A 15,573-nucleotide genomic window follows, 5' to 3' on the forward strand; every position below is an offset into this window, starting at 1 on the left:
CACAAGCCAGAGGTAGGTTACACACGGACGCGAGCAGCGGACAGCTGAGCTGACAGCTGACAACAGCAAACTCCTCAAAGCGCTCGCCCGTTCCGTTCATTCATTCTCGCTCTCGTAGTGCGCGGGCATGTGACGTAGGGTAGTGTTAAAGGCACAGAGCGCCACAGTGTGTGTGTTTGTCTGTGCGCGCATGTGTGTGTGTGTGTGTGTGTCTGTGCTCGCATGTGTGTGTGTGTGTGTGTGTGTGTGTGTGTGTGTGTACCTGGCCTGTCGGTCTATGTTGGCCACTCGGAGGCTCTCCCAGCGTGAGTTGAGGAAGTTCATCTGCTCCCTGATCTCCTCCTCCTCTGTGAGGTTGCCCTGGGCGTCAGCTGGTAAGAAAAAAATAAAAAAGGTTAAGGAGGTTCTGGGTCATTCCATCTTCCACCTGGGAACACTGGCTGAATTAAAAACACACACAAGCTCATAGCGCGGCACCGAGTGCCGCACTACGAGCTTGTGGGTCTGCTATTTTTGAAAAATCGCGAAAATGTGGCACAACTCTTTTCAGAGCGAACATTCTTAACTCAAAGCTTTGCTTCTGGGGGGGTCCCTGGAACAACATATTTTCAGATGGGGGTCGGTGGCCAATTACATATCATTTTTGGGGTCATTGACATGAAATATGGAGCACCACTGATACAGAAACATAGTTATTTCAGAAAACTGTCAGAATTTAGAAGACATTCTTTACATTTCGATGTCAGGCCTAAATGGGTTAAGGCCTGCCAAAATACATTGTTTTGTCAACAAATTCAACTGTAGACGAAAATTGCACAGCAGAATGAAATCAACTAAAATCTTGATATTCAGTAGACACACTAAAACATTTTAGATGACAAAAATATGACAATTTTTTTATTCAAAGGACTATGAAATTTGCAAAATGAAGACTGGCTTTAAACACATCACTTACACTCCATCTTCAACAGTTTAGCCATTTATCGATTTAACGAGCGTCGACTGACTTACCGATAGGGTCTCTGCAGTCAGACCACGGGGTCAGAGTTCACCGATGGGGTCAGTGCAGACCACGGGGTCAGAGAGGTGGGCAGGTTGACCGCGGTCACTCTGAAGTGGTAGACGGCGAGCGGCAGCAGGCCTGTGACAAAAATGATGGCGGCCGACCCCCATCTGAAAAGATGTTGTTCCAGGGACCCCCAGAAGCAAAGATATGAGTTAAAAGAATATATATTCAAAGATCTGCGCCACATTTTCTTGACTTTTCAAAAATACCAGATCTACAAGCTCAGACAATTATTTGACAACTTTAGCTCAAATTACTTTGTAGACTGTTTAGAAAAATAAAATAAATCTAATCACAATGCTGGCACAAATATGTTGGTCTTAAAGTGTATTTATACCTGCCAACCAGTGCTGCCCGTCTGAAAAAATGTGTTTCTTCCATATTCATTTCCAAAAGTAAAAATATCAATTGCCTTCCGTCTGTTAGAAAAGTACTGTATTTGAAGGCCCTAGTCAAAGATATTGGTTCTGTTCTAGCCCTGAAACATGACTGTCATGATTATCATGACAGTCATGGCGCAACTGCAGCCTGTTTTACGCAATCGCTACATTTACAGTCCAAACGTGTACATAAACACTCAGATTCCAAATATAAAGTCCTCGCCACATGTGCCACGGGTGTTAGAAATGTGTTGGTACAGCGATTAGCATTGCTGCATCCCGCGTTGTTTAATAAAAAGCATTTTTATCCGAGCTGTTATTTTGCCATTGGCTTTCAACTACGCGCCCCTATCGGTCGGGAGGAGGGTGGCACTCGGTGTGCAACTGTGGATTTCCCAAACGAACCCCGTTTGAGAGTCATGTTTCAGGGCTAGTTACTCTGGTCCATAGCTCTAATGAAATGCAATGCATTAGAGCTATGGACCAGAGCTACTTACTCCACACCTTTCAGTTCAGTTCCAATACAGTTCCCAGTCTATCAAAGCCCTTCAGCACGTTGCATAAAACCCGACAGTTAAACTCATTGTAAAGCCACACTGTACCAGTTTATAAACAACCGTATCGGTACTCACTCACAAAAGGTTTGTTGTTTAAATCCCCATGCACTGCTCCTTGTCACGAGTTACAGACCCGTAAGGGTCCATTTGGTTCCATGTGTTACTCTGAATACTTTCAGAGTTACAGGGTGCATTTGGTTACAGGCAGCTACATGATAATGGCGTCACGTACGTCAGCTGTAACTCCCTGTGTTGTTTGTTGATGTAATCACTAGCAGGTGTGAAAACAGCCGATGTTCTGAGCTTGAAGATCGGCAGTACAGAGTCACAGAATTCTATAGGTTCACCGACTTCAATGTAACACACCGGAAACTAATTAAATAACTTCTAATAAAAATAACTAAAAACTAATTGTCCTATTAATAAAATAGATCCATTAATTCACATTTTATTAATTATTTGTTCTGCCTGGTTTAAGAAAATAAACATAATTGTAGTATTCTTTGTATTAAATAACTAGTTGTTCCATTAAGTTCAAACTAGTTCTATTTATGAATACATTTTAAATATGTATTTATTTAAGAAAATAAACACATTGTCTATTATTTATTGTATTATCTAACTAGTTTTTCTATTAATAATCTAGATCTATTCATTAGATTGTTAAATTATATTTTATTACATTATTTGTTCTGCCTGGTTAAAGAAAAACATTATTAAAGACTTGTTTACATTGAGGTCCATTTGCATCAGAACATTTAATAACTAAAAGTTATTCTAATTTCTAACGTTTTCAAAGGAGTACAGAGTCATTTCCTGGAGGAAAAGTACCACACTACAAGAACAAGCCAAACAGTCTTATTACTTAAAATTCAGTCTGGTCTTCGTGGTAAAAAATGTAATACAACATTCATGTTTGGTGGCATGGCTCTGTTCTGGGAGATTGTCAGCATTAATATTAATAAGCCAGGTAATTCTGTAGAGACCTTGGGGTGAAAACCTTTGAATACCTGAGGCCTCCTTTTAGCCCATTTAGACCTGGTGAAACCTATACACTCCATCATGGCCCATAGCACTTACCCTACCCCCCTTAGACAGCATTTCTGTAGACTTAGATAGCATCTGATTGATACAAACTTATAGCATGTTATGTAGACAGCACTATAATTGCATTGTATATAGTCATAGCACGCCATAGTACATAATTATGTAGAGCATAGTAGTATATATATATATATATATAGTTTATATGTATAGTCTCATAATATAGATATTCCACTGTTACTTTCTTAGCTTACGCATGTTTTTATGATGAATGCTTTTTTTGTGATGTATTCCCATGCTTAATGTAAGTCGCTCTGGATTAAGAGCGTCTGCTAAATGCCTAAATTGTAAATTGTATACCTTATACCATTCATGCCGGGATCCACCCGTCTACATCCTTTATTGTTTCAATAAGAATTTTAAGGTTTTCAGAAAACCTTAGGCTAGGTTTTAGAAGGTCTAAATGTGTAAAATACATTAACTATAACTAAATATTCCTTAAACATGTAAATAGTACCACTGTATTCCTCATCCTTATTATGAACCATTTGATCTAGGGGTAATGGACCCATAACGGACACCCGGGTATAAATGCAATAATTTATTAACAAGAAAATAATGATTTACAGATATATGGCATCATGAATAAAGTACAATCAACATGAAACATATTACTTTTATTACATTTCTTTTTTTTTACTATGGCGTCTTCTCTCGTGTATCATCAGATGTCCGGCTCCATGCTCGCCTCTCCTTGGAGGCCAGTTGGGTCAAAACACAGTTTACCACATTGTGACAGCTGTAGTGAGTCTACAGTCCACCTGCCTGCTGGCAATATAGCCTGGTTGTGATATGTAGATGTGATTGATATCGTTTGTATTTTTAAGTCATATAATTACAATACAAAGTAATTGTATTTATTACTATTGTATTAATTGTATTTTATATATTACTATGTTATTACTAATTTTATGTATAACTTTATTACTAATTGGATTTATTTGATGTATTACTATGTTATTACTAATTTAATTTTTTATACATTTATTTATTTTATGTATTACTGTCATTACTAATTCTATTTTTTATACATTTATTTATTTTATGTATTACGGTTACTAATTTTATTTTTTATACATTTATTTATTGTATGTATTACGGTTACGAATTCTATTTTTTATACATTTATTTATTTTATGCATTACTGTTATTACTAATTCTATTTTTTTATACATTTATTTTATGTATTACCGTTATTACTAATTTTATGCATTACTATATTGATAATTTAATTTATTTTATGTATTATTGTCTATATTACTAATTATATTTATTTGATCCATTAATTTTATTTTATGTATTACTAATTTTATTTACTATTTTAATTTACTTTTATTTTACTATAATCTATTTTTTATTGTTCGTTTTATCCATTTATTTATATTATCTAGTTATTTATATTAGTTTATTATTTTATTGTTTATTATTTTCAAAGAGCCCTGATTGATCACATCTACATATCACCACTACCAGTCAGGATCTGAGTGACTCAGAACCCTGGTGACCTCCAGATGGAGCCACACAGGAGACCAGCAACGTCCTAAAGAAAAGAAAGAAATGCTCATTACTACTTTGTTCATAAAACAATATTGATTGAAATATTTATTAACAGTTTGCAGAATTACAGTACATGCCAAGCACAAACTCAATACAAAGACTGTTAACTGTAAGTGGACGACCCAATTAAGCATTACACTTGTTTACAAGAGGGTCCACCATGTTCAATTCATCAAAACATTTAGAGACGTACAAATAAGACACTTCTATATAGTCAAAGAACAGAACAGGAATTCATCATAAAGGAGGTAAAAAGGGAAAATAAACTTATACAGTGAGGGGGGAAAAGGGATTCACATGTCTTAATGACTGTTGGTAGGGCATTCCACATTTTGGTGGCATAGGAGTGAAAATAATTTAGTCCCTTGTTTGTGCCGAATCTGGGTTGTACATGGTTCGTTGCACTCCCTCTGGTGTTGTGGGTGTGGACTTCGTTAACATTAAGGAAATATCTAGACAGGTGCATGGGTATCTTGGTGGTGTATCGAATCTTGTGGACCAGACCCATTGCAAGATGCTGTACTCAGTCGTCGACCCCAAGCCATTCCAGCCTGTCAAAGTGGGCAGGGGTGAGGTGGGTTCGGGGGGTGAGGCCAAGTAGGAGCTTGACTAGTTTGTTTTGGGAAGTCTGGAGCCTAGTTTTAAGGGCCTTTGAGGTGCTGTGGTACCAGGAGGTGCATGCATAGTCAAAGAAACCTTGTACGAGGGCTCCTGTTAAGGTCTTCAAGGTGTTTTTGTTGACCAGTGAGGAGATCCTGTAAAGGAATCTTGTTCTTCGGTTGACTTTTTTGATTACGATGGTGGCCATTTTATCACCGGAAAGATTAGCCTCCAGGATGGAACCTAGGTAGGTAATTTCATCTTTACGTGTGATAACATTGTCACCAGCTCTAACCAAGAAGCCATTTGCCTTGCTGAGATTACTATTAGATCCAAAGAGAATGGATTCAGTTTTTCCCAGGTATAAGGATAGTTTGTTATCAGCGAGCCAGGTACAGATTCTACCGAGTTCAGAGCTGAGGGCCTTTTCAACCTGCAGTTTGTTCTTGTCCGAGACTAGCAGTGCCGAGTCATCTGCGAACAGGAACAAGTTGCAGTCACAAGCTGATGTCATGTCATGATCATAGTGTGTGCGTGCGTGCGTGTTGTATAGTTACCTTGCTGTGATGCAACTCCAAAGGTGATCAGAAATAGTTGCTCCATTGGCTAGAAACGTGCTCTTCACCGGCATGATGATCTTGTTCCTAAAAAAGGTCTATAGTCAACCCTAACTGATTACAGAACATGATATAAAAAAACACAACTAGAAGGATTTAGGCCTGTCACAATTACCCAATCGCCAAGTATTTGAGATACTTTTTTAGGGATAATAGTCATAATCGTCTCCATGTTGAAAATGTTCATATATTTTCAAACATTTTAAAGAAATAATGGAAGCAACCGATCTACAAGCTCTAAATGTGTCACTTTGTAATTTACTTCTTTTTTTTAGTGTATAAAGTTATTGAATTATGCCATGTGCAGCTTTTTGTTTACAAAGCCTACAAAAGCCAAAGTTTTATTTAGAATGTTAGTATGACGCAATTCAATTGTTACTTGTAATTTATTTGAGCAACAATTAAAATCGGCCATTATAAAACCTCAAATTCTGACAGGCCTAAACGGGTTCCAGTGGCGTCTACCGAACCTTCCAGCTCCGTCCGAGCCTCCCAGCGACCCAGAAGTCCTCAGCGGAAACACCCGGGGAAAGCTTCGGATCTCGGGCATCGGCTGAGATCTCCATTCTAACAAAGAACGAAAGACACACACACCCCAAATTAGCTTTGCTGTGTGTGTGCGTGTCCTGTCACAACATACACATGCACTTACAGTAACGTTTAAGAATAGGGATCGACCAATTATCGGCAACGGACGATTATTGGCTTTTTACTAAGCCTAAAAAAGCCCTAACCCTAAAGCGGTTCATACCGTTGAGTTCATCACCGGGCAGGCCCAGGTTTGAAGTCCTCCAGCGTCTACCCAGATCTCCGTCCTCCCATCCATCCATGGACAGACCTGCAGATCTCCATCTCTAGAGGCTCCAGCTGTGTCTACTATGATCTCCATCCTGAGAGAGAGAGAAAGAAACCATTAGCTCTACAAGCTCACAACATGTTGCAACGCAGTGCGAGCTTGTAGATCTGCTATTTTTGCTGAACGCTCCCCCAGAATAGGGATGCTGGGGTTGAAGTGGTTACAAAAGTGTCATTAAGACTTTGATTAGCTTGGAAAGCAGACAGACATTCAACCAGTGCCACTAGGAGGCATCAACACATGTACAGTCCTCAACATCTTTTGTAATTTGTATTCAAGTGCTTCTAAAAGCAGATGAGATATTGACTCTCAAACTATTGTGCGGAGTCATTTAGATTTATCATAAAATATTTAAAACATTTGGATTACTGTAAATGATGGCATTCTTCGTGCCATAACAGAACAAAAGCAGTTATCCATCCTCAGAAACAAGCAAGAACTGTTCCTACTCACAGCTCATCAGAGTCCTCTGAGGAAGCCCCCAGGGGGGGGGCTTTGGAACGGATCTCTGTCCAGGGAACATCAGCTCGTCTATCGATATCTCCATTCTAACAAAGAAAAAAAAAAACACACCAAATTAGCCTTTCCGTGTGTGTATGTGTGTATGTGTGTGTGTATGTGTGTGCGCCCCCTGTCCAGCAACGGCGTTCCAGCGACATCCACTGCGATCTTCATCCTAACAAAGAAAGATTGATTAGAGTGACCAAGAGCCAGATATATATTCTATCCTGTCACAACATATATACATCCTAGTACATCAAACTTTTATTTATAGAGAACATTTAAACAGAAGCTAAACATATCACTTACAGTAATAAACGTTTAAGTTAGGGTTCTTTTTGACAGGCCTAACAGGGTCTCTTACTTTGAGTCGTCTTCAGAGGAATGCAGATTCCTGGACAGCGGGAGACCTGCAGTACATCTGGAAGAAAGACATAGCGGTTATCATCTATGAACGGCTGAAGAGCTTCGCACATCACTCCCTTGTTGTTGCTGCCAATAGTCTACTGTTAGGTTCTTAGATTACTTCTTATTCTTGATGACAATTGTTTATGAATTTGATGTATTACTATGTGTCGTTGTTGCTTACTGTAAGTCACTCTGTATAAAGTATAACTGCCTAAATTGTTGAAATTCCTAGACGTGATCAATTAGGGTGTGCTCTTCGGTGATAGCAGTGGTGTCATTTGTATATTTTTTAATGCTGGGCCGTTATCGGCGTTAACGTGCTGCGTTAACGCGAGAATATTATCGCGCGTCAAATAAATTATCGCCATTAATCTATTCTCAAAGTTGGGTCTAAGAGCTGGGTCTGCATTGACTGCATAAAGCAAGCAAACTAGGAATTTCACTTTGATAGTTTTATCTGGCGGACGCCGGAATTACTCTGTGGGAGGGAGAAGTCCTAACCTAACAGGGACAAGGTGAAATAAATTACTCTGAGAGCGGGGCGGTAACAAATCCTAACCTAACCGGACACGGGTGAAATTAATGAACAGTGCGGCGTGCCACATCAAACGTCAGCATGCAGGACTCTGTGAACCCAGGTTTGCTTCAGGGGAAATTTCTTTACAAGAAGCTTCCCAATGGAAACCTCGACAAGAACAAGGTGGTTTGCACCCTGTGCAAAGCAGAAATGGCTTACTGTAGGAGTTCTTCAAGTCTGAAGTATCACCTAACGCACAAGCATCCCTTTGCGTTGGTTGATGATAGCGAAGCTGCCGGCGGGCCAAGCACTAATATGGCTCCGGGGAAAAGTGTTCGTCAAACTACAATGTTTGAGTGCAACCGTGGCAAGCCCGTCAGCCCAACTCTATCAGCCAAGCTAACTAACCTCCTAGCTCAATGGATTGCCATCAACTGCCGGCCTATCAGTGTGGTTGAAGATGATGGGCTCGAGCTTCTTCTCCAGGCGGCCACAGGCGACCCATCTTACAAACTACCTGCGAGACGAACTATCACAAGGAGAATCCATGACCAGTACGCCGCAGAGAAAGCTGCGAAAGATGAAAAGTTGGCCGGGGCGGCGTGTGTAGCACTGACTGGGGACCATTGGACATCTGTCAAAAACGACAACTACCTTGGCGTTACTGTACACCTCATCGATGTCAGCTGGGAACTTCACTCGTTCGCCTTAGGTACGTTATGTAATTTAAATTAATTTACCACGGTGAAGTTGGTCTCGGGCTGGATACCCAGCCATCCTGGCTGAATATCCAACCTGAAACCAACCCCACCGCGGCATGTAATATTGCTAATTCAGCCTAACATTTACACAGCTTTAGCTAACGTTATCAGGGATCGATTGATTTATTTTACCACCAGCCAACATTATACGTTTGCTAGCTAGCCCCAACAACGCCAGCCTGCTAATTGTAAGTCTCCTATTAATAGCAAACTTATTCTGATCTACTTTGTCTCTCCTATAACGTCAGGTGTGATTAAAACGGAGGAGCGCCACTTTGCAGAAGCTTGTGCCAGACAGTTTCTCGACGTCGCTAATCAGTGGGGCATAGCTGAAAAAATCACCACCATTGGAACCGACAGCGCTCCCAACATGATAGCAGCAGGGAGAATATTACCATTTGAGCACTTGCCCTGCGTTGCTCATCTTGTACAGAGGGCCGTTGTAATGTCACTTCGGGATGGTGGTTTTGATGGTGTACTGGCCAAGTGTCGAAAAGTGGTCGGACATTTCAAACACAGTCCGGCTAACTCAGACGAGCTGAATGCCCAGCAAGCATCCCTTGAACAAGACCAGGAGTCACTCGTGCAAGACGTTCCAACACGCTGGAATTCAACCCTAGCGATGATCACACGTTTGAGGCGCAACAGAGACGCAGTGCACGCAACGCTGGCTCAGCAGACCCACAAGCTGGCCCTCCCAACACATGCTGAATATGAGAAGTTGGCAAAGCTGGAGAAACTGCTGGAGCCATGCAAGTAAGTGTGTGTTGTGCTGTGCTCTATGTGTGTGTGTGTGTGTGTGTGTGTACACTGCTGTGTGTGTGTGTGTGCACACTGCTCTGTGTGTGTGTGTGTGTGGCTGTGTGTGTGCACAGTGCACACTGCTCTGTGTGTGTGTGGCTGTGTGTGTGTGCACAGTGCACACTGCTCTGTGTGTGTGTGTGTGTGTGTGTGTGTGTGTGTGTGTGTGTGTGTGTGTGTGTGTGTGTGTGTGTATGGCTGTGCTGTGTTTGGGGCTGTGCTGTCTGTGTGTGGCCGTGCTGTGTTTGGGGCTGTGATGTCTGTGTGTGTGTGTACTGTCTGTGTGCTATGCTCTGTGTGTGTGTGTGTGTGTGTGTGTGTGTGCGCGTGTGTCCTGCTGTGACATTGTGGCGTCGTTTTTGGTGTCAATTCACCCCTCTTAATGTGTGTGTGTGTGTGTGTGTGTGTGTGTGTGTGTGTAGGTACGTCACTGAGCTCCTTGGTGGGGAAAAGTATGTCTCCTGCTCTGTCGTTTTACCTGCCCTGTGTCATCTCCTGCGAGCAATGAAGATCTCTGATGATGATCCTGCCTACATTGTGCGCTTCAAGACTGCCTTCATCAAAGACCTCAACCAGCGGAGGGAGAAAACAAACCTGGAATGGCTGAAGGTATGTGACACGTACTGACCAGAAGATAACTGTATTGGCTGACCATTATAGACCGTTAAGCCAGAAGATTGATAAATGGATAGATGAATGAGTCATGAAGAAATATGGAGGATTTTGAAAGTTACATTTTCTTCCATCAATCTTTATTTTATTTTTCATCAAAAGGTGGCCACTGCTCTGGACCCACGCTTCAAAGATCTCAAATGCCTGCCCAGAGCAGAGAGGGAGCCAGTGTGGGGAAAGCTGAGTGACTTGGTGAGGGCAGAAGAACCTGCTCTGCAGCCGCCCAGGGAGGAGAACCCTGAGCCACCTCAAAAGAAGACAGCCCTACTACTGATGGGATCAGAGTCAGAGTCAGAAGACGAGATACCAGTAGTAGACAATGTTGTAGAGAGGTACAAGGTAGAGCCCAGTGCCAGTTTAGATCAGTGTCCACTGAAGTGGTGGTCAGAGCACACTGCTGTTTATGGTAAGATGGCCCACATTGCCCAGAAGTACTTGGGGACTCCTGCCACAACTGTCCCATGCGAGAGACTGTTCTCTTTAGCAGGCCACATTGTACAGAAAAAAAGATCTAGTTTGTCACCAGACAATGTGAACAAGCTGGTGTGTCTGAGTGACTGGTGGAAGAAGGAGAGGTAGAGGTTGGACTCAAATCATGTACAGTAGGAGAGGGAATAGGAAACCCCAGTACCGATGGAGGTACAGTAGGAGAGGGAATAGGAAACCCCAGTACTGATGAGGTACAGTAGGAGAGGGAATAGGAAGCCCCAGGGTTGGGATTGGGACGCCCCACACTGGAGGTGAGTGACTGGTGGAAGAGGTAGAGGTTGGACTCAAGTCATGTCACAAAGCTACTGACTGTAAACAGTTCTTCATCACCTCTAGGTTTACAGTTTAATTAATGTCATATCCCAGAAAAGGGGGTTGTTCTTGCACCCACTGTTCCAAATTGCCTGTATGGTAACGTGTTTATGGTTATTCGTGTTTAACTGAATAAACAATGTATAACACACGTACATCGTATTGAACATTATTATATTTTCATTACCAATTATGATAGGGCTCCTGGTCTAATGGGCCACGTGGCCCGTTCAAGGATTTACTTCTGGTCATTATTTAGGTAGCGCACACATATTTTCAATGCCTTCGGCAGAGTTCAAATGAGCCATTTTAATCTAGATTAATCTAGATTAACTCCAGAATTGCAGTGAGATTAATCTAGATTAAAAAAATTAATCTATGCCCACCACTAATATTTTTACAGTCCCACTCCTCCCCATCATATCTTGCGGTGAAGCTGGACAGAACACTGTCCTTTAAACAACACCTGACAGCGTCAAGAGAAAGACCACCGCCTGTGCCGCACCGATACGGCGTCTAGCCGGTACCGAGGCTCTGGTGTTCCCCACCGCTGAGTACTGTGCCCCAGTCTGGAGCCGTAGCCCTCATGTTGGTTTTGGGGCTTTTTATGCCTTTACTGATAGTGAACAGTATATAGACAGGAAAGGGGGAAAGAGATGGGGAGTGACACGCGGCAAAGGCCGTCGGGAGTCGAACCCGCAGCACGCCATCCGGCTGGCTTGGCAGCCTAGGTGCCCAGACAGTTGAGCTAACCATCCGGGCCACACTTAAATATTTAATTGCAATTTATTTAAGCGACAATAATCGTCCAGTAAAAAGAAACCTCATAATCATGAAAGGCCTAGAGTGGTTCTTACTGTGCGGTTCCTCACCGGGCAGGCCCAGGTCTGAAGTCCTCCGGCATCTACACAGATCTCCGTCCTAAGAAAGAAAGAAATAAAGACCAAATTAGCTTTTGTTGAGCTGCATATTCAGAACCACTTAAACGCTCTATAGATTTGATAAAACAGACCTTTAAAGAGAGCATTTGGTATATGCTCCGATTTCACTCTACACAAATTGATTTGCCAAAAATAGCAGATCTACAAGCTCACAACACGTTGCAACGCAGTGTGAGCTTGTAGATCTGCTAATTTGGCTGAACGCTTCCCCCAGAATAGAGATGCTGGGGTTGAAGTAGTTAACAAAAGTGTCATTAAGACTTTGATTAGCTTGGAGAGCTGACAGACATTCAACCACAGTGCCACTAGGAGGCATCATACTGCCATGCTATACTTCATACCATAACAGTACAACAGATATCCATCCCAACAAGAAATATTCCTACTCACAGCAGAAGTCCTCCGGGAGGGAAGCTTTGAAACGGATCTCTGTCCTTCCACGACGTCTACCACGACCCATCCACCCTAAGGAAGAAAGAAAGATTAATTAAAGTGACCAAGAGCCAGATATACGTACATTGTGTCCTTTCACATCATACACAAAATGTATAGAGAACATTTAAAACAGAAGCCGACCATAACACTCACAGTAATAGAAAAGTCTAAGTGGTTTCTTACTTTGAGCCGCCTTCAGAGCCCCCCATGCAGATTCATCCATGGACAGCGAGAACTGCAGATATCCACCTGTAGGGGCTCCGGTTGAGCCTCTCAGCATCTGGAAGGAAGACATGGTGGTTATAGTCTATGAATGGCTGAAGAGCTTTGCACATCACTCACTTGTTGCTGCTGCCAATAGGAATTTGGGATGTCTGTGTGGCGACAATTGCTGTTTTTTTATAATACATACAATTTATATAGCACTTTTCAAGGTACCCAAAGTTGCTTCACAAAACAGAAGTAAAAACAAATTTATTTGAAAATAAACTAGATTAAAAACTATAAATCTTTGGCATGTTTGTGAAGCTTTTCAGTTCCACACCAGTAACTGCTGTTCAACAGCTACATCCACGACCTCCCTGCAACAACATCAATGTAGTATGGCTATGCAGACGACCAGAGTACTGTGCCCCAGTCTGGAGCCGTAGCTCTCATGTCAAGAAGCTGGATGCTGCCCTCAACACAGGATGGGCCACCCCAAACAAACTGCCTGCCTGCTCTCGCTGGAATCACTCCAACAGAGGTCAGACGAGAAGCAGCCACGCTGGCCCTCACCGGGAAGGCACAGCTGAGTGAATCCCAGCCATCTCCTCCACAAGGTCATCAGAGACACCACAGCACACGTGCCTCAAGTCACGGTGCCCTTTGCCACCACACACACACACACACCAAGTCACGGCACCCTTTGCCACAGCACACGTGCCTCAAGTCACGGTGCCCCTTTGCCAACACAGGCCCAAGAACTGCGCCACACAACACCAGCTGACACCTCCAAGGCATCCTGGGTGAAGGCAAGACAGAGGGACCAGTGGAATACATTGAGGACCCCAAATATGTTCTTTGCCAGCACCTCCCCTGCAAGGAGTGGACAACCCTCAAAGCAGAAGTGGGACATCTCGGACAGTGCCCACTGTGAATGCGAGGATCCACTACAGACTGTGGAACACGTAATGACCATTTGCCCCAAATACCGGCCACCGAATGGTGATCGTGGCTTAGGTGACCTAGACAATGACACACTGTACTGGCTTGTTCTATGGACATACGGCAGAAGATGTTTATGAAACGTATTTTTTGTAATTTCTTCATTTTTTCGGCACGTTTGTCAAACCTTTGTGGCATTTAATTTATGGAACTTGTGGATGTTTTTTTATTTATTGGTGAAGTTTTAGTGGCACTTTGAAATGTATTGACACATGATATATTTTTTTGTTAGGGATGTCCGATATTATCGGTCGATAAAGGCATTACAAATTAATAACCCTAACCCTTAATTTCACTTTATTTTTATTTTTTTACATTAAAAACATCTACAAGCTCACAATACAATAAGACACATGTGAGCTTGTAGATCTGCTATTTTCAAATGATTTTTATACATTTGAAAACTTGAGATGAGAGATTAGATCATTTTAGATGAGACATTTTGCATGAGTAATTATTAATAATTACTTTTGGTATTTTAAGTAAATTTTTATACCAAAACCTTTGTACTCGAGTACATGTTGAATTTACTTGTAACGGAGTATTTCTATATTGCAGTATTTATAGCCTACTTTTATTTAAGTAAAACATTTGAGTTATGTTTCCACCACTGGAAAAAGCCTATATATATATTTATATATATATATATATCTGTTGATATCGGCAATTAGGAGTTTGACACGGACTGTCGGACATCCCTTGATTTGTGTGATTTTGTGCAGCTTTTAGTGAGTTTGTGGCATTTTGTTTACTTTAGTTTTTTTGTTTTGTGAAGGACCAAAGAGCACACCCAGTATGTATCACAAGGCTATTTCCACCAGTCAGGTGTACTTATATCTACATCTCATAAGCGGCCATGTACTAAACACTACAGATATCACAATTTGACTTTGGCAGCAGCAAGAAACGACTGATATGCAAAGCTCTTCAGCCATGCTTCTCTCTATACAAACACTCATAATGTCCACATGGACATCTTAGCAGCCAGGATGGGGTGGTCGGCCTGGAGGCCACTCAGAACCCTGGTGACCTTCACATGGACATCTTAGCAGCCAGGATGGGGTGGTCGGTCTGGAGGCCACTCAGACATGGGGACACAGGAGACCAGGGCATCTATGGTCATCTCCATCCACATCTAGAAAGAAAGAAAGACATCAGAAGCTGACCATATCACTCACAGTAATAGAAACATAAGACAAATATTCCTTAAGACATCTATAACTAAAATGTAAAAATAAACCTTCTGTAACATAACACCTTCAATATATTATTTCTTTCATAAATAGAGAATATTTTACTCCATAGGAACTGTTCCCGTTGCAGGTTGATGATGTCCATGTGTGGTCCAGCGCCATGGAATGCATAAAAAAGTATTTAAAATATTGCTTTGATGCTTATATTAATCTTAGGAAGTATTAAGCTGTTTATTAGCATACGGTATGCATTCCATAGGGCTAGACCATATGGACATGACATAATCAACTTGCAACAGGAGCAGTGAAAGTGAAAGATTATTTATTTATGAAAGAAATAAAATAGTTTCCATTTTAAGATTTGTTATAGAGGGTTAAGTATAATGTCTTAAGGCATAGGCCTATTTGTCTTTAACCAGGGATCCTTTAAAGAATATTTAAAAGTGCAATATCAAAATGTAACCCTATGCACAATAGTTTGTAGAGTCAATATCTTATCCGCTTCTAGAAAGCAATTTAAAATACAAATTACAAGTAATGTCGAGTACTTTTGGAAGTCACTGAACAGCCATGCCTACCACCTGTTTCGAATTGTCACAA

At 41.6% G+C, this 15,573-nt stretch overlaps 2 protein-coding genes and 2 long non-coding RNA genes across 4 annotated transcripts in view; 2 read left to right on the plus strand and 2 right to left on the minus strand.

Annotated features, from left to right (window-relative positions):
• LOC310856041 (uncharacterized protein) overlaps nt 1-15,573 on the plus strand; it is a gene marked incomplete at its 3' end in the record, with an annotated part of 240,942 nt that overhangs the window by 210,095 nt on the left and 15,274 nt on the right. The window lies entirely within an intron of this gene.
• On the minus strand, nt 4,541-6,757 carry LOC310856174. The gene is made up of 4 exons (XR_014569052.1): nt 6,633-6,757; nt 6,352-6,448; nt 5,822-5,908; nt 4,541-4,647 (listed from the first exon to the last, which is right to left on the minus strand). It is a non-coding gene; the product is annotated as an uncharacterized lncRNA (long non-coding RNA).
• LOC310856175 lies at nt 7,196-13,970 on the minus strand. The gene is made up of 5 exons (XR_014569053.1): nt 12,758-13,970; nt 12,530-12,604; nt 12,056-12,119; nt 7,603-7,659; nt 7,196-7,413 (listed from the first exon to the last, which is right to left on the minus strand). It is a non-coding gene; the product is annotated as an uncharacterized lncRNA (long non-coding RNA).
• LOC310855394 (E3 SUMO-protein ligase ZBED1-like) lies at nt 8,479-11,718 on the plus strand (the record flags this gene model as incomplete). Its single annotated transcript, XM_083760369.1, has 5 exons — nt 8,479-8,875; nt 9,173-9,680; nt 10,148-10,334; nt 10,500-10,736; nt 11,602-11,718. The coding sequence occupies 5 exons, from the start codon at nt 8,479-8,481 to the stop codon at nt 11,716-11,718; spliced, it is 1,446 nt and encodes a 481-aa protein (XP_083616495.1).

Source organism: Protomyctophum parallelum, assembly GCF_964188405.1.
Source record: "Protomyctophum parallelum genome assembly, chromosome: 3".
Classification (NCBI taxonomy): Eukaryota; Metazoa; Chordata; class Actinopteri; order Myctophiformes; family Myctophidae; genus Protomyctophum; species Protomyctophum parallelum.